Source organism: Panonychus citri, unplaced genomic scaffold (assembly GCF_014898815.1).
Source record: "Panonychus citri isolate SS breed McGregor unplaced genomic scaffold, ASM1489881v1 Contig00024, whole genome shotgun sequence".
Classification (NCBI taxonomy): domain Eukaryota; kingdom Metazoa; phylum Arthropoda; class Arachnida; order Trombidiformes; family Tetranychidae; genus Panonychus; species Panonychus citri.
Genome location: NW_026515429.1, coordinates 1 through 17,722, shown reverse-complemented (window position 1 = coordinate 17,722; position 17,722 = coordinate 1). Strand labels below are relative to the sequence as shown.

Here is a 17,722-nt window from a genome sequence, read left to right as displayed (position 1 = left end):
GAATCGCTTATTGAAGAGGGGCAAAGTTGTGCACCATTAAACCAGGACATCGGGTGATAGTATCAAGACCTCGCTATCATAAGTTAACCGGTACTCTCGAAGAGCGATGTCTTACTTCATGTTCAGACTGTATCGAATCTATCAGATCAGTTATTGGAAATTAAGATACCTGTTAGAGTAACAGTTATAATCAGATAGCTGGGGTATACGCTGTAAGGTTGAACCCAATTTAAAAATCCGCAATGACCAAAGACATTCATTTGACCTCTGTACTAAAACGAAATGTACTTGATGTTGAAGTTGATGAAAGATACGATTGTATTGCGACACGAGAGTTATGCTTTGACCCCAAATCCATGAAACCATTAATCGATTGATTCAAAATTATCTTGATTGTTTGCAACTAATCTTGATTATTGAATTTATTAAATTGATATTATTTCCGTGCATCTAATCAATATTGACATATGACTTTGAATTTAATTGTTTTCTCTTAATCAATTGAAAATTTTCGACAAATTTAACCTGACTTTAGTCGTAGCATCAATAACTGACTAAACCTCGGGCTTTCATCACCCCTTTTCTTTGGTCCAATATATTATAATAATATTGGTCCACTGTATCAAACTCATCTACTATCTCGTTGATTGTCTTAAATCGTTGTATCGGTGCTCCAGGTCTAACGATATAATCAATTGGTGACTAATTTTTCCACTCAATTCGATGAATCATTTCAAAATTTTTCTTATTTACAGTGTTTCAGATTGAAGAAACCAAACTTTCAAGATATCATGATGAAGGTTAAATTATTGATTACTTATTTAAATCCATTGGGATTGTTTTCATTGATAATTAAAAGATAGCAAGGCCTAAGGTGATTGATTCAATTATCATCTAATAAGTACGATTGATGATCATCTAATTGTTATTAGAATAAGTTAATCAAGTATCTCTTTCATAATTAGGTTAAATTTTTCATATTCAATCACTGATGAGATTAAATTAAACAAGATCATGAAAAGATGAAAATATTTATATTGAAAGTATCATAAATTGATTGAAAAAGTCAGATCGTAAATAAGGTTTACAATTAAGTGATGAGAAGATAATATTCACAATTAGATTAAATTTTCTATCTCTACTTTGATTTAATTGGAAACTGTCAAAAATTTAGTTGATTAAAAATTAACATTAAAATTTAATTTGATTAACTTAATTTATTAGGAAAAAGGAGTTTATCCTTATAACAAACTGTTCGTGTTGACGGATTAAGTTAATTACTCAATGATTGAATTTTAATCTTCCTATAGGGTAATTAATCATCTTAATCTTTTAATTGTCTTTCTACCTTTAATTGTAGAGTTAATTGTTCAACGATTCACAGGCTCTAAATTTTCACCATTTAATTCGTGGTTGCCTTAGTCCTTGCGGTCGATTTGTATTCGCGGGCGGTGAGGACAGTTTAGTCCATTGTTGGAATGCAGATACAGGTAATTATCGTTAATCAAATCAATTAGTAATCAATGAGAATCAGACAATCAAATTATAACGAGAATAATTCACAATTAATCATCTAAATTAAACTGATTCTTGTTGAGAACCGTTGATGATTTAACGTTAACAGTTTAAAAGATTTTCGATCAATTCATTTTCATCAATTTTGATTTAATTTTGTTTCTTTCCAATTCTGAATCTCCGTTGAACTTTCAAAAGGTGAAAAACTATTTACTTACAACGAATTACCTTTCAAAGGACCAATATCTTGTGTTGAATTTCATCCGCTAGATAATATTCTAGCCATTTGTGGCCTTAACGCTCGAACCATATCCGTGTGTCTATTTAATCACGAACTACCCAAAGTAATTACACCGAAACCAATTGTAGGTAAATCTATTCAATCGTCAAACATGATAACCGCATCATCTTCATCAACGAAACAAGGATCACTCAACGATTCGATTAATAGCCTCTCAAATCATTCGAAATCTGATTCTTCCGGTAAAACTTCATCTCGATTTGAATTGTTAAGGAGTAAAACAATAGACCAATCAAATAACGTCTCAGAATCAGGAGCGATTCGTCGTGGAAATTTCAAAGTTCAACGAGCCATGAGGAGATTAGAATTCGCATTACGAACCAAATCAATCGATAAAAGATGATCAACCATCTCATGTAACACAATTAAATCATATTCGCCTTAATTATGGAAATAAATATAACAACAATTAACCAAATTCAGTAGCAATCACATGGTAAATGATATAATCCTTTTGGATGAAATAATAAAATGATCACTTTTTGTTTTCTAATTGTAACATAATATAAATAAATGTACATTTACAGAGATAATCAATTAACGGTAGATTAAAGTTAATTACACATATTAAACTTGAATAATGACTAACCTTTAATTGTTCAATTTGATAACAATAAACGAGAATCCAGTTATCATAAAAACACAAAGAAATGTCAATCAACATAAATTGTAAACATTGATTTAATTTTCTCTCTCCCTCTTCTTTAATTACTACAAGGTAATTAAATCCTTTTTCTGTGGTGTAAATCAATCAATTAATTGTAAACAAAAAATAGATAAACATGAAATATGATTCCAATTGTGAAGTAAAAACAATTAAGACAAAGTAATAAGAAAAATTAATTAGAAAGATTGTAAATGAGATATTAGGTTTATATCTACTTCGAGATCACATGTATTAATCTTTCAAGAAGAAAAGCTCAATCAATTAGAAAAAGAGTAATTAACAAGAATAAATTGAAAGACAATAATTAATTGGAAAACAATCAGATTAAAATGGAAAGAAAGAATTAAAATTAATCAATCAACAATTAAGAAAAGAAAAGAAAATGAAGAGATGGCGCCACTTGTATACGAATTTCACATTAGAGAAAATTTTTTTTTCTCTTCAACCTTTTCCTCTCATTACATGAAGACAAGATTGTAGATGAGAAGTAATTTATTAATTGTTCAATTATCGGTAATTGTTCAATTAGTGTTCTATTTTTTTCAAGAGTCATCCTAATCATCATTATCTTCATCAACAATTTGTTAATAATTAACTAACAATCATTTTCTTCCGAGACAAACATCATCACCCAAACATCATCATTACCCTTACATTAAATGTCTTTCTCTCCATGTTGAACCATATTGGTTATTGAGGTTCTCTTTTAATCAGTTAATTTTAATACATTGTTTCTTAATTTGTTTTAATTGTTCCGGTTAATTAATATTCTTAACTATTGTAATCATCTCTTTTCTTTATAATCTCCATCTTTACAACAATCAGTGTTATCCTATTTTCAGTGTAAACAATTTTCTTCTCTTTTGTGTCTGTTACTCTCTCTTCTGCTCTTCTCTTTTTGGTCTCATCAACCTCCAAATTTTATTCATATCAAAAAGCTTCTAGAATTTTATTTTTAAATTACAATGGAAAGTAATATTGCTTCCAGAATCAAAGATGTCGGTAATTTTATTTTCCTTGCCTTGATTCTTCATGGAATTGGAATCCTTATCCCTTGGAATATGGTCATTAACTCTGGAAATGTAATTATTTAATCTGTTCCATCATCAATTCTATGAGATAAATCACTCATGTAATGTGATAGTAATTTTACCAGTTCTTTTTCCCTCTAATCTTTTCTATCTTTTAATTTTGTTCTTCTTTTCTCTTTTTAAATATTCTTTTCTACAGTTTTACATTAACTACAAGTTAAAATCGGAAACCAATTCAACCTCAGATCTTCCAGAGTTAACATGGATAAGACAAAATTTCTATTCTATCATTGGAACATCTTCTCAAACACCTAATCTACTTGTTACTGCTGCGAATATTTATTTCCCGGCAAAGTGAGTAAATTGTTGATTCTAAAGTAAAATTTTCAATTGTTAATTTATTTTCTAAATCATTTCTAATCTCTTAATTCTTATTTTTCTCAATTTCCAGAGGTGGTTATAAAGGTTTAACCAGAAGAATAACTTTCTCTATGATTGTTATGATTGTGACCTTATTGTTAAATATAACCTTCGCCTTAGTTGATAACAGTTCATGGAAATTAACTTGGTTCGCATTACAATTAATTATATTTGTCGTTCTTTACGTTGCCAATGGAATCTATCAAAATTGTGTCTACGGAATTGCCGGTAGATTACCGATGAAATATTCTAATGCTGTTGTTATTGGGAGTAATGTTTGTGGTTCTCTAGTCTCAATCATGGCAATTGTTTCACATGCTATCTCACCGAATCCATTACAAGAAGCAATTATTTACTTCTCAATTGCTACGTTAATTGTGATCGCCTGTTTTATTGTTCTTTTCTTCCATGAATCGAATGTAAGTGAATTGATTTAGATTCAATTAGTTGGACAGGAAGAGAAGAGAGAAAAGAAAACACTAACAACAGGATTGACGATTAAATTGGTTTTCTTATTTTTCCTTCATCTTTTCAGGCATTTTATAGTTACTATATGGAGAAAAGTGAAGGACCGGAACAATTGGCCTTAACTAATGAGAAAGTAATCCAAGATGAATCGATCCCATATCGTCAAATATTTGAGAAAATTTCTGTTATGTGTTTCAATATATTTTTTGTATTTTGGGTAACCCTGTTTGTTTTCCCTTCGATTACGGGTAATGTTGATCCATACGATAAAGTGTTTACCAGTGAGAGTAAATGGTTTGGCCAAATATTTAATTTCCTATTTTTCAACGTTTCCGCCATGATTGGTAACCTATTCCCTGAATATCTACCCAGCACCAATATATCACCTCATCGAGTTTGGATTTATGTTGTAGCTCGAACCATTTTTATCCCATTCTTTTTCTGTTGTAATTATTTAACCGGAGTTCGAAGTTTACCCGTTCTGTTTGGTGATATTGCTTTCGCCGTAGGTATTGTCCTATTTGGTTTCACCCATGGTCAAGGGTCAAGTTGGGCTATGATGTATGCACCCAAATTTGTTGAAGATAAACACGCTGGAGTCGCCGGTATGATAACAGCGTTTTTCCTGGTTATGGGTCTATTTGCTGGTGTACACACGGGATTTGCTGCTCCATTTATTGTTCAACTCTAGTTAATTGTTATCGAAAAACTGAAATCATCTTAGTCTAACATATTGATTATGCTCAAGCCAAAACTGGACAAAATTAACTGAAAGTCACCAACAAAGAGCTTAATCATAGAATCCGATGAAACTTTTATACTTCAATATTGATTCTCTTAATCCAATTTTAAATCTCTAATCTTTTCTTAATTGTTAGTTGCCTTGAGAAACCTCTTTACTAATCAAAGGTAAATTGATTTATAAAGTACAACAATCTATTAATATTTAAAACAAATCTCAATGTTATCGAGAGCAACCTAATCTTTGACAAATCAACTTTTCTACTTCAAAAATTTATTAACTATCAAATTTAAATCAATTTTTCATGCGAAACAAATGAGATATGTACTTTTTATGTAAATTAACACTTAATTTGAATGGGAAATTAAAAAATTATAATTAATTAGTTGAACTGTAAAAACGTTGTACGATTATTTAGAATAAAAATCTGTGATGATAACAACAATTATCAATCAAAGAGAAAAACAATCTGTTCTTAATCGTTGATTGTTGACACGAACAAGTAATTCTAAATGAATTAATCAGTTTCTCTCACTAATTATCATGAAAAACATAAAATTGTTACTTTTTTATCATTACTGACCGATGTAAGTGGAGCCATTTTTGGTTAATAGAAACTTTTGGTAGTGAATTTTTTAATTTTTCATCGTTGATTTAGATCACTGGTCAGGAAATACCATTAAAATTGGCAGATATTCCGATTTCCGATCCCAATTTACAACAATCAAATGACTTTCAACTCAGAAAGTGAACCAAAATTTTTCTGCTGTCCAAATAATAATAACTGGACACCTGAAGTGGTCAAGCCAAAATTCAAGGTTAAATCACTTTGGTAATGGTAAGGGAGTTGCTCGATTTCATCACTTTTTCAACTAATTAAGACAGGGTAAACGTCCAAGTGGCCAGTTTAATCAATCAACAGGATAGTATGTAGTTAGATTGAGAATCTAATTGTTATTGATATTTTCCTTGATTATATGGTCCTAATTTAATCAAGATAAATGCAAATAAGAATATTTTTGATTATTTGATCAATAGAAAAATTGATTAGATTAAATTACCGCTCCAATTGTTAGATCCAGAAGACTGTTTTAAAGATGGATACATGAGATTAAATTCAACTTATCGTTAAATTTTCGGTATTAAATATTCATAAAATGATTTATTTAATAACACAGCCATTGATTGGAAGTTTAATTGAAGATTAAGATGATTAATTGTAGAGATTGCAAGATGTGGTATCAGTGTCCTTTCTTGAAGCAATGACTTTTCATTCAGTTAAATGGGGTAATCATTTGGGACAATTAACCCAAATGCACCATCGATGTGATAATTTATTTGCAATGCAATGGATCCAGTTCGTTATCATGATTACTTTCGTAAATTTATACTCTCCATTCACCAAATTCATTTGGAAATTGTTTCAAGTCAATTATCTAAATCGTGCCCTAGTTATTTTGAGATTTATCGTAAGCTAACACGAGAAATGGCAAGTGGATTGATTACTCTTCAATTGATTATCCATTAGCAAGGCCACTTAACCCATCGACAATCGATCAAGTAGCTCCCGTTAATCTCCAAGAACGGACATCTCAACCAAATTGACCATCGAATCTGCTGATCCAAATCATCGCAGATCAAAAATTGCGAAAAATCTCTAATAGAATTTAAAAAGGAAATAAAATCAGTAATTAAACAAATTGACCAAGACAAATTGTATATTTTAAGAATGAAATTTTTGATGATAAAATACTCAAAAGAAAAGCTTACTAAGTTTTGTTAATTGTTGCACTTTTTCATTGATTAGAATGGAAAAGTAAACATACTAATAGATTGTTGTGACTGTTTACTAATTACTTGACGGTAATTTCTGATCACTTGATCATCTCATGAGAAGATTATTACTGACAAAGTCAAGAACAAGGTACACAATAGAAGTGAAAGAATTGCGATCCTTTCAGAAACAAAAGAAGAACAATTTTTCAGTAGAAATTTAAACAAATATTCTACAAAAAGAATAAAGTTAAAAAAAGAAAATACTTATCAATGCGAAAAAGAAACTGAAATAAAAATACCTAACCCATGATCGTCAATAGATTAACAAGATTATGTCACAAATAGAAAATGAGTAATACTTGAAATGTTATTCAATGATTAAGGGTGTTGGTTACTCAGAGTCAATTGCAACTTCCTAATTAGTGGAAGAAAAATTGATTAACATTGAATAACATTTAGACCAATGGCTATAAATATAGAGAAGGAGAGAGAAAATAATTGTTCAAGGTTAAATGTTAGGCCTAAAAAAAGATGATCAAGAAACAACCTTACCTGAGGGTGACAAGGAAGAGACATCGAAGCAGAACCAAATCTGGTCTGGTGAATAATGTAAACAAAATCAGAACAAGACTCCACCTTGTTTATGTCCTTAAACTGTGATCGATTCCATGAAATTCACAATGAGAAAAGAACATTTTCATCGCCAAAATAATTCGATTCTATGAAAAGATCCACACACATAGAAATCTTCATTCTTCAAGACCAGAGAGAGAGAAAGAAGAAAAAGAAACAAAGACAACCAAATAATTCGACAATTAACAAATTCCAAGTTCCATAATCACATAGATGAAATCATAAGCACCTGAAGAAAGAATAGAAAACAAACAAATTCTATTCCAAACAATTAACTTTAATCATTTAGATTTTTATCTTTTTAGATTAAAAAATAAACAAAATAAGAAAAATAATTTTAATCGAAAAACAAAGTAAGAGGATCAAAATAATTCCATTAATCTCTTTCTTTTCACTTTCTTTTCTTTCTACAAAAAAATCGAATCAACTACTTGGACTTGGAATAGAATCGAACACAATCGAATATTCTTTTCGATTTTAGTCGATAGATCGGATGAGTAAGATTCTTTTCTGAATTGATGAAGACAGATGACGAGTTGTTCTTGAGCTGCTTTGAGCTTAAGATGTTGTTTGGATCTCAAAGGTTGATTTCTTTCTAATTTAGTTGATGGTTTGTTTTTCTCTTCTGCTATCAGTGTATAAAGAAGTGTTTTAGAAGAATAAAAAAGCCCCAGGAAACCCCCCGAAAGAACAGAGGAATTATAAAAACAGTGAAGAGAAAATTGGATATTCCATAAACATCATCATCCATTTCTATCCAAAAGTGTGTCTCCCTCTTCTCTGTCTGTTTTTCTCTTTTTTTCCTCTTCTCCTTTTTTCTCTCTCTTGATTCAGCTTCAAAATGATGAGCTCTAATTCAATGTTTTTATTTGTTAACGTGAAACCAAATCAACGAGAAAATCTCATGAGTCAAAGCATGTATGTTATATCACCTCGACGGAAAAAACATCCCGAATTAACTCCAGTTCCACCCAGAGATCAGCGTGATGGTTTACGTGGTGATTATTTTTCTTCTTTTAGTACAAGCCGATCAAGAGACTCAATAAATTGTAAATTAAATGATATTGGTTCTAATGAGGTAAAACTGACCGGACCAAAGAGAGCTGTCAGTATGACTCGACTCGATCAATTGGCTAAGCCAAGACAACGATATCTAGAGGAATCTCTTAGATTAAGAAGTCTGGGTAAGAATATTTTCCATTTTCTTCTCAATTTGTCTCTCCGTCTGTCTATCTCTCTCTCTCTCAATCTCTTTCTTTCTACATTTCCCCTTTTTATATTCATCATCTTCGTCATAATTGACTTTCAATCATTTTATTCTCATTTTTATCCTTCTATCTCTTTCTTTTTATTTCTCTCTTCATCTTTCCTCAATTTCATTTCAATTCACTTTAAACTCCAAATTATTTGTTGCTCCATTTTGCCGATCACTTTAATGTTTCTCTTTGCTTGCCTCAAGCAAACTTCCTTTCCAAACCTCTCCTTTCAACCTTTTTTTTCTCTCTCTCTCTCTCTTTTCAAGTTGAACCAACGCATATAAAATTAATTTTCTTAACTAACAAGCATGATTAACATGAAAAACAATCGATTCAAGCTTATTAGAGGGGAAAAGATAAGAAAAGTTATTGCACTTGACCCTAGAATCTTTCCTTCCCATCTTATACTACGCTCTTGCTTTTCTCTTAACTAATCACTTTATTTCATCGCTAATGACTAATTGTTTGTCATGTTTTTTTTCTATTTTTTCTTCTTGTTCTCTCATCTTTGAATGATGATGACTCAATATCTCTTTAGCATCTTCTCGACTTGGTCCTTTATCACCGACTCGGCCAACATCATCGATGTCTGGCCTTTCAGAACAATCGGCTAATTCCTCTCTAGTTGTTAGGAGACCGAAGACTAGTCGTAAACCAAGGCCATTCAGTATAGCTGGTTGTGTTCCAGATAATCGTAGGTCAACTACATACGAAGGTAGTGGACAGGTTAATTATAGAACACCTTTAATTAATAGAGAAATGACCAGCTCTCTGATAGTGACATCAACCACCTCAGCAACTACACCACCAGGATTATCATCATCAACAGCTTCTTTATCATCAAGTGTTCATCAGCAGAGGCCAAATCGTGCACGAAGTGTAGGATCTAAACATCGTGCTCCACTTGAAGGAATGGATAATAAATTAAATAATAATAACGATAATCTAGTTAAACCAGCACCTCCGCGTAAACCAGCACATGTTAAAGCTGCTGCTGCCGCTCGTCGTAATGCAAATAAGACACCCTCGCAACAACAACAACAACAACAAGGTGCTAATTTATCATTTGAAAAAGAATCACCTAATGCCAATGAAATGAATGAATTAAGTGATAAAAGTTGTCCCAACACCACAACAATAGTAAAGGATAACTCTGTAAACAAGGAAAAGATACCAACAAATAAAGTTACCATAATCAACCTAAACTCAACCAGTAACAATGTAAAATCATCTGAAGAGGAATCTGAAGTGACTACAGAAAGTGAAACATCAATGAATCAAGGAAGCTCAATGGGAAGTAGTTGCTCTATCAGCAATAAGAAAGAAATAAGCGAAGAAGAATATAAAAAGATTTTGGCCGAGAAACGACGTTTGGCTAGAGAACAAGCTGAACGAGAAGCCGAAGCGGAAAGGAAACGTTTAGAAGAAGCTGCTCAATTGGAAGCCGAATTACTTGCAGCCGAAGAAGAAAGAATGAGAGCCGAAGAAGAGGAGCAAATTCGCCTTGCAGAAGAACACAGGAAAATGCAAGAAGAGAAATTACGCCAAGCCATGGAAGAGCAAAGACGAAGAGAGGAAGAAGAACGAAAACGCCGTGAAGAGGAATTACGGCTGAAACAAGAAAGAGAAGAACAAGAAATTAAAGCTAAAGAGGAAGCTGAAAAAGCAAGACTTGAACTGGAGGAAAGGTTAAGAAAAGATGAAGAGGAAAGGATTCAGCGTAAAAAGGTACCGATCATCAATTTTTTTCTTCATCTTCAATTTAAAAACAAAATCAACCTCAACTAATCAACTGTTATCCTTAACCCACCTCTCTCTCTCTCTATCTCCATCTCTCCCTCATTCTTGATTCCACTTTTCTTCCGTCTTCTTTCATGTTTTCCCCTCTTTAATAACACGATGATGATGATCAACATCATACACCATCACTATCATCATCCGCATCTTCACCGTCATCATCAATTTATTTTTTTGGTAGTTTGGTTAGTTTATGATTACCTGGTTTTGTTGTTACCGGTTATCATCAGAAAAAAAATATTGCCATTGATTTACCGATGAACAACATTGATGATGAGGTTATAAGATATGTTTTCATGATAATCATGGTTGGTGATATTTTTCAGTTCTTGTTATCATCTAATTTTTTCCGTTTCTCATTCTGATAGTTTTTTTTTCATCACAGTTCAGTTTCCCATTTGAGTTTCTATTACACATAAATATCGTCATTATGTTTTATCATTTTCCTCTTGGAAATGATATTTAGGTACATTTAATGGGTTGATTGTTAAAAACAAAAGACTCTTTTCATGAATGAGCAAAAAAAATTAACTCAACTAATTCAATATCAATATCGACCTATTAATATACTAAATGATAATTATGTTAACAATTCTGTTAGCAATCAATCTAGTTAACCATTGATTTAGTCCGATGATGATGATGATGATCTGTATTTGTTTATATATTTTTCTTTCCAATTTCTTATTCTCTTGCTCTCTTCTCAATGAATTTTTCTCTATTCAGATGAAATTCATGATAACAAGTTGAGATTATCATCTATTTTTAAAAGAAGCAAAAATATTATAAAAGAGGTAGAGAGACGATTAACTTAAATAGAATAGATTTTTTTCTTCTACATGATTGATTTGATTTCTAATACTATTGATATCATCATCTCTTCATCATTCATGATGATGATTTTTTTATTATTATTATAATTTAACTGGTCAACATATTTTAATTCAAAGTAACTAATAATAATAATAATAATATAATCTAATGAATCTTTTCCCTCTCTCACCCACCTTGATTCCTGCGATTCAAACTGATTAAGCCTCCATGAGTTGATGATGGATGTTGAATCATTTAATTTCGGAGGCATTTTCATCATCATTTGATTCAATTCTCTTAATATCAGTTTTTTGTTTCATTTCCTAACCTCTTTCAATTAACTGGTTTACTTAATCTGTATATACATTTACCTGTGAATGTGTTTGTTGATATCATTTTGACATTTACCTGACGTTAGGGAGAAAGCGATTGGTAAAAAAAAATCAAAAGTAGAATGATGATAATAATGGTGATGACGATGATGAAAAACAAGATGACTTAATACAAATTTGATCTCAATTTCCATTCTCAATCAACCTTCATCTTGATTATCATCTTCATCATCCTCTCATCTTTTTTTTTGATTGATTCCCTTTTAAATCTAATACCTATTGTTGTAATCATTTAAAACTTTCTTCATCTTCATCTTCATCCTCATCCTCATTATTATTATAATGATTAGATGGATATTTTTGCTTTCATATTAACAGTCCCTCTTTAACAATAATAAAACTGTTGATCAACAATTTACATCCAATCAATGTTTATACTTGCAAATTGTTTCATCATTGACATAACGAGATGAAATTTATGTGTTTATCAATGTTAAATTGATTACATGATTTATATCATCATTACCCTTTCACCTTGAAACATTCAATGTATCTAATCAAGCAACAGTTAATTGTTACAATTAGCAGAATCTTTTTTCTCTCACTCTCAAAACCAATTCCTCTAATCACCAAAGCACATCAACAACAATCAACTGATAACTTTTAATACGATTTTGTTTATCTTTTTACTTCACTTTATACTCTCATTCTCTTAATACAAAATCTATCCTAAGTTCCAGTCTCTCTCTATCTCTCTCTACCTTTTAATCAAGATCTAAATCAGGTCATTATTGATATAAAATAATCTAATCAATACCTGATTAGGTCATAATAATCAGAATGATTGTCTTTGTTATTATTAATGGTTACCTTTAACCTATTTCATTTCAGAGTATTTAATTCAATTGGGGTAACACCTTAAAAGTTTTCACAATTAGATCAAGTATCACCTTTAATCATAAATATTAGTTAGATTAATATATTATTCAAAAGATTGTTTCCTAATTCGTATTATCTTTATCTCTTATCCAATCTTAATCTCTATTTCTTTTTTCTTAATTGTTGCTGATTCTTATTATTTTTTTCTTCATCTTCTTCTATTATTATAATTAATTTAATTTTTATTTTTAAATCACTTAGTTGAGCCCCTTTTGTTTAGATTACGATTTAAATTGATCAACAAGAGTAAAATCGTAATTTATTCAAAGTTAACAATTAGCCAACAACAAACTTGATAAATTACAATTAATTTAACGTTAATTTTTGTTTTTACTTTTGTATTTTAATTGTTATACTTTCCAATTTTTACAAGCTCTCATTATTCAAATGGATTAACCTGATTAACCATTTTGTTTTTGTTTTTTTTTTTCATTCATCATTTATTATTATTACACTTGTTGTATAGCTGTTGATTTATTTATCTCGGGTGTTACAACAATTTAAACTCTAATTTGATTAAATATCTTAATTCACAATCTCGCCTTTAATTATAAACTTTTACATGTATTACCATTTATGATGGTTATGATTTATAATCGGACCTTCAATTCAATTCCTAACTAATCATAATCAGATTTGGTTTGTAACCTTTTTTTTTTCATCAGAAAAAAGCTCAACAATCAAATAACACTATTAGTTGATTGTAATGATCAACGAACTAGACTTGAAAAATTTAAAATCTCCAACCTAAGGTTAACCTTTAACAAGTTATTATTATATTATTTTTGATTGTAACAGTTGAACAATTGTAATCATACTTAATGATTACTTGATTACGTTGATTTACCATACATTTAATTTTCAACCACTAAACATGATGATGACTTTTTGATTGTGATAATGATGAACATAATCTTCCATGAATTTACCTTGATATAAATCACCTTATTTTATATTTATATTTAGATATTCACTATTTTATATCATGAAATTGTCTATTTATGATTATATTTGATTATGTTCATCTTAATTAGATGATTAAGATAACATAATTTATATAAAGTCATTTATTTGTGTTAACTAAATCCAAGACCTTACGAGATTATCAATTTGATTCTTATGCTACAGAAAATTGAATATGATTTCATCTTAAATTGTTTGAATAACAATTAAAACTTACAATTTGCATTATTAACATTTCAATATCAGAATGTTGATCTAAATGAATTATTGTAAACAATTTATTACATTTAACTTAAAGGTTTATTATTATAATTGTTGTTGGTCATTTTCTTAATGTTGACCCATTTACATGATTAGTTGTTGATTAGTTGTTTACCCAAATATTATATTAATTTAATTAACTACAATTAACACATATAAATTGTTTTTTTACTAACTTGTTCATTTAGGATTTATAAACAACAAATTGCTTGATTATGATGATGATGATGATTGTAATCATTTCAATTGTTACGATGTATTTTCAAGATAATCATTAACTTGTAATATCAACAATTTAAATGATTGTTATTATTTTTGGTCAAATCCAAATACGAATTGTTTTGTTTCTTGTCCCGTTATTTTCTTATGCCCTTAGCGATCAGCATCCTCATCATCTCCTTGAGAAAAGATTCTCTTTTTCTCTCATCATCATCATCATCATCATTATCATTATCATTATCATCTTTTTAATCTTCATCATCAGTTAATTTTTTATGATCATTTTCATTCAATTTCAATTATATGATTACGATACATTGCAATCAATTCTATTATTTCATCTCTCTCTCTCTCTCTCATCCTATTGATTGCTATTATTAATTGTTACACCTTTCATATTGGTTGATTGTTTTTCTTGTTATTTGTTATCTCATCTCATAATCGCCATTATAATCATCATTACCCTATTAACACCATGTAAATGGTTTACTAACTTTTTAATTTTACCTGAATTACTTGAATATGTTTCCTTCTGAATGTTATTCATTTTTTTTATTACTACTACTCAGAGAGATAATATTACTTTTTAATACGATTTTCATGATTGAAGATGGCGAAATGAAGATGATACAGAAAAGAGTTTACTTACCTCATTAACCATCATCATCATCTTCATCATTATTATTATCATCTTAATTCCTATTCTCTCATTTTATTCCTAAATTGAATATATTATAGCATTAATGATGAGCTCCTGAATCATGATCTTTTCCCTCTGCCTTATATCTTATATATTATCATGATTATTATACCACCACCACCACCACACAAGAGTAAATATATAATATAAATACTGACCAGAATTATTTTGGAATAAAAATTCTGGCTTAAGATTATGAGCTTTAAAGGATGAGAGGGATGATAAAAGGATGAGGATGAATCAAACCAACACAGTTACAGTTGAGAGAAGATTTTTACAATCAAGCTCATTTTTGTTGTGTAGAAAATTTTGCTTAATTAAGCGTAATTTTCTGTTTTCCATTTAATCATATATTTAAAACGTTTCTTTTTATCATCGCACGTTCTCAATTGAAAACTGAATCAGTAAATTGTTTCTTCAATTTATCTTGAGAATTAAGTATATTATCAACTTAAACCATCATCGTTTTATCTTCTTATCGACTGAGTTTTCTTATTGAGTGAGATGAACATTTTAGTAGTTATTGAAAATTATTGAATGTAAATAACCAAAAGCAAATGTAAATCAAGTTAACTATCAACTATTAGTACAATCAAGGTAAATTACTACTTTGATTATCATGCAATCATGTAGTAGTTTTTTTTTCAACTACTATTACTTGTTGCCTTTGATGCCTCATTGAAGATCAATTTCATTGATTGTCTTTCATCATAATTGTTACCTTTATATATTATTCAAATCTTTGTTTTGTTGATTACGACGATGATAATAATAATTGTTATGATTTATTTGATTCTCTTTAACAGCAACAATTTATTATCAGTCTCTCTTTCTTTCTCTCTATTTTTTTGCCATTGATTGAGAAAGAAATTAAATAAATCATGGTTTAAGCTGTCATATTATTAAAGAAACATTTTAAATTGTTGATTGTTTTCATTTTCTGATGATGATGATGATGACCATCAATTTGTGTGTGTATATTTGATTTTAATACTTGAAACCAATTTGATAATAATCATTTGAATTGGGTTGCTAATCAACGTAATGATAACACGTTGTTACTACTGTGTTTATGTTTTACAATTTGTCAAGTTGATTATGTTAATTGTAACAGAATTAACTGTTCAATCAAGTAAAATTAACTAGAAAAGTATAAGAAAAGATAAAATTTCTTGTCTCTTCTCATTGAATCAATAGCTTTAGGTTGATAAGTTGATCCTTTTCCGGGTTGATTACGGGTTGAAATAACTTTGGGCTAACATCCAACAATTGAATAATCAAATTTATTAACAGTAATTTAAAGTTTACAGTGTGTATGTTGAGTAATGATGATGAAGAATTGGTTAATAATCAAGTTGATCATAATCATCATCTTCATCATCGTCATGATGTTCATCATATATATTTAAAAATCATGATCTGAATTAAAGGTATTACATTTACACGTCTGATCTACTTGTTTTGTATGGTTGTCAATAAAGACTCAGTGGGTTACCACAATAATAATAATCTTTCTTACCTTGTTTAGTGTTAATTGAAATCACGAATAATATAATAATCATAATCATGATGATAATCATCATCATATTTTTTACAATGTGTGAGTGTGCAAATGATTAAGATGAAAATGATGGCACAATCAGGTTGCTTAGTTTTCTTGTTATTCTGTTGACAAGTTTATTTCGGTGGGTGTTTTGATCTGAAGTGACTTTTGATTATCATCATCAGCAACCTTGATTAGCCGGATTACTAAATTGACACAATTTAAGTTTTTCTGCTTCATTCTCAAGTTAATTGTTGATAATAATTAATTGATTATTCTAACGGTGACTATTTAAGACTATTTTCTTTTACCTTTTCTTATCAACAGATGAGAGTAGTGTTACTTTATCTTTACAATTGTTTAATTGTTATTACAGTTTGAATGTTAATTGTAATCAATCTGAAGGACATATACTCATTTCATATGATTAACTTACCCAACACACCTTGATTATCATTAATATTTTGTTAGCATGTAAATATCATAGTAATTAAGTTATTACAATCATGATATTATTTTGTCGTTTAAATTCATGTTTCATTGATTAATGTTTAAATCCCTTTACCTGGAATCTTATCTTAATCATTTGTAATTTCTAAATGATGATTAATTAATCACTTTTGTTTTCGTTTTCGTTTTCCACAGAGAGTTGAAGCAATAATGAGTCGAACTCGTAAAGCTCAAGGAAATAAGACAAATTTTCCCAATTCTGATGGATCTCGGACACCCGATTCAAACGATGCCAGTCCAGTCCGAAGTATTGATGAATCAAATGGAGTCTCATTTAATAATAATCAAGGAATTTATCTGGATGTCCTTTGAAAATAAAGATGAATTAGAAGACGCCAAAAAAGAAAACAATTTAAAAACAATCAAATCAATTAAGGAAAAATATTAAACAAAAACAAACGGAAAAATACCATCACCATTATCATCATCGACATCATTAAGATTATTAATATCACCATCATCCCAGAACCATTATGATTATACCACCAACATGAAACCCCCAAGAAAACAACAACAACACTACAAGACACAAGAAGAAATCAGCAACAATTGACAATTACAATTAACATGGATTTTCCTTTGTTTTGTTTGGACCGAGATAATTTGATCAATTATGTTTTCGGATGAAACACTTACTATTAGTTTCTCTCTGTCTCTTTACTATCATCTTTCTCTTTCTCTTTCTCTCCTCTGTCTCTTTTTATTCTTTTGTTTTCAAAATCATCTTCTTAATCCTCTTTGTGCTGTTCTAATCACAATTCATTTCGGACGCCATGTTTTTCTCTATCACCGGATGATCTTTATTCAAATGATCATCACTGAGTTGATAATATTTT

At 29.7% G+C, this 17,722-nt stretch overlaps 3 protein-coding genes and 1 long non-coding RNA gene across 4 annotated transcripts; 3 read left to right on the top strand and 1 right to left on the bottom strand.

The window, feature by feature from the left end:
- Positions 1-242: 242 nt before the first annotated feature.
- LOC128396687 (uncharacterized) lies at positions 243-2,384 on the top strand. Its single transcript, XM_053357302.1, has 3 exons — positions 243-284; positions 1,385-1,490; positions 1,714-2,384. Exons 1-3 carry the CDS (start codon positions 243-245, stop codon positions 2,157-2,159), a joined length of 594 nt encoding a protein of 197 aa, XP_053213277.1. The 3' UTR covers positions 2,160-2,384.
- A 543-nt stretch (positions 2,385-2,927) lies between these two features.
- LOC128396683 (equilibrative nucleoside transporter 3-like) lies at positions 2,928-5,535 on the top strand. Its single transcript, XM_053357300.1, has 4 exons — positions 2,928-3,565; positions 3,714-3,868; positions 3,966-4,353; positions 4,470-5,535. The coding sequence occupies exons 1-4, from the start codon at positions 3,449-3,451 to the stop codon at positions 5,091-5,093; spliced, it is 1,284 nt and encodes a 427-aa protein (XP_053213275.1). The 5' UTR covers positions 2,928-3,448; the 3' UTR covers positions 5,094-5,535.
- LOC128396684 (uncharacterized) lies at positions 5,502-7,868 on the bottom strand. The gene is made up of 3 exons (XR_008326831.1): positions 7,473-7,868; positions 6,206-6,801; positions 5,502-6,127 (listed from the first exon to the last, which is right to left on the bottom strand). It is a non-coding gene; the product is annotated as an uncharacterized LOC128396684 (long non-coding RNA).
- A 204-nt stretch (positions 7,869-8,072) lies between these two features.
- LOC128396682 (ensconsin-like) lies at positions 8,073-17,625 on the top strand. Its single transcript, XM_053357299.1, has 3 exons — positions 8,073-8,737; positions 9,348-10,537; positions 17,022-17,625. Exons 1-3 carry the CDS (start codon positions 8,395-8,397, stop codon positions 17,196-17,198), a joined length of 1,710 nt encoding a protein of 569 aa, XP_053213274.1. The 5' UTR covers positions 8,073-8,394; the 3' UTR covers positions 17,199-17,625.
- Positions 17,626-17,722: the final 97 nt, after the last annotated feature.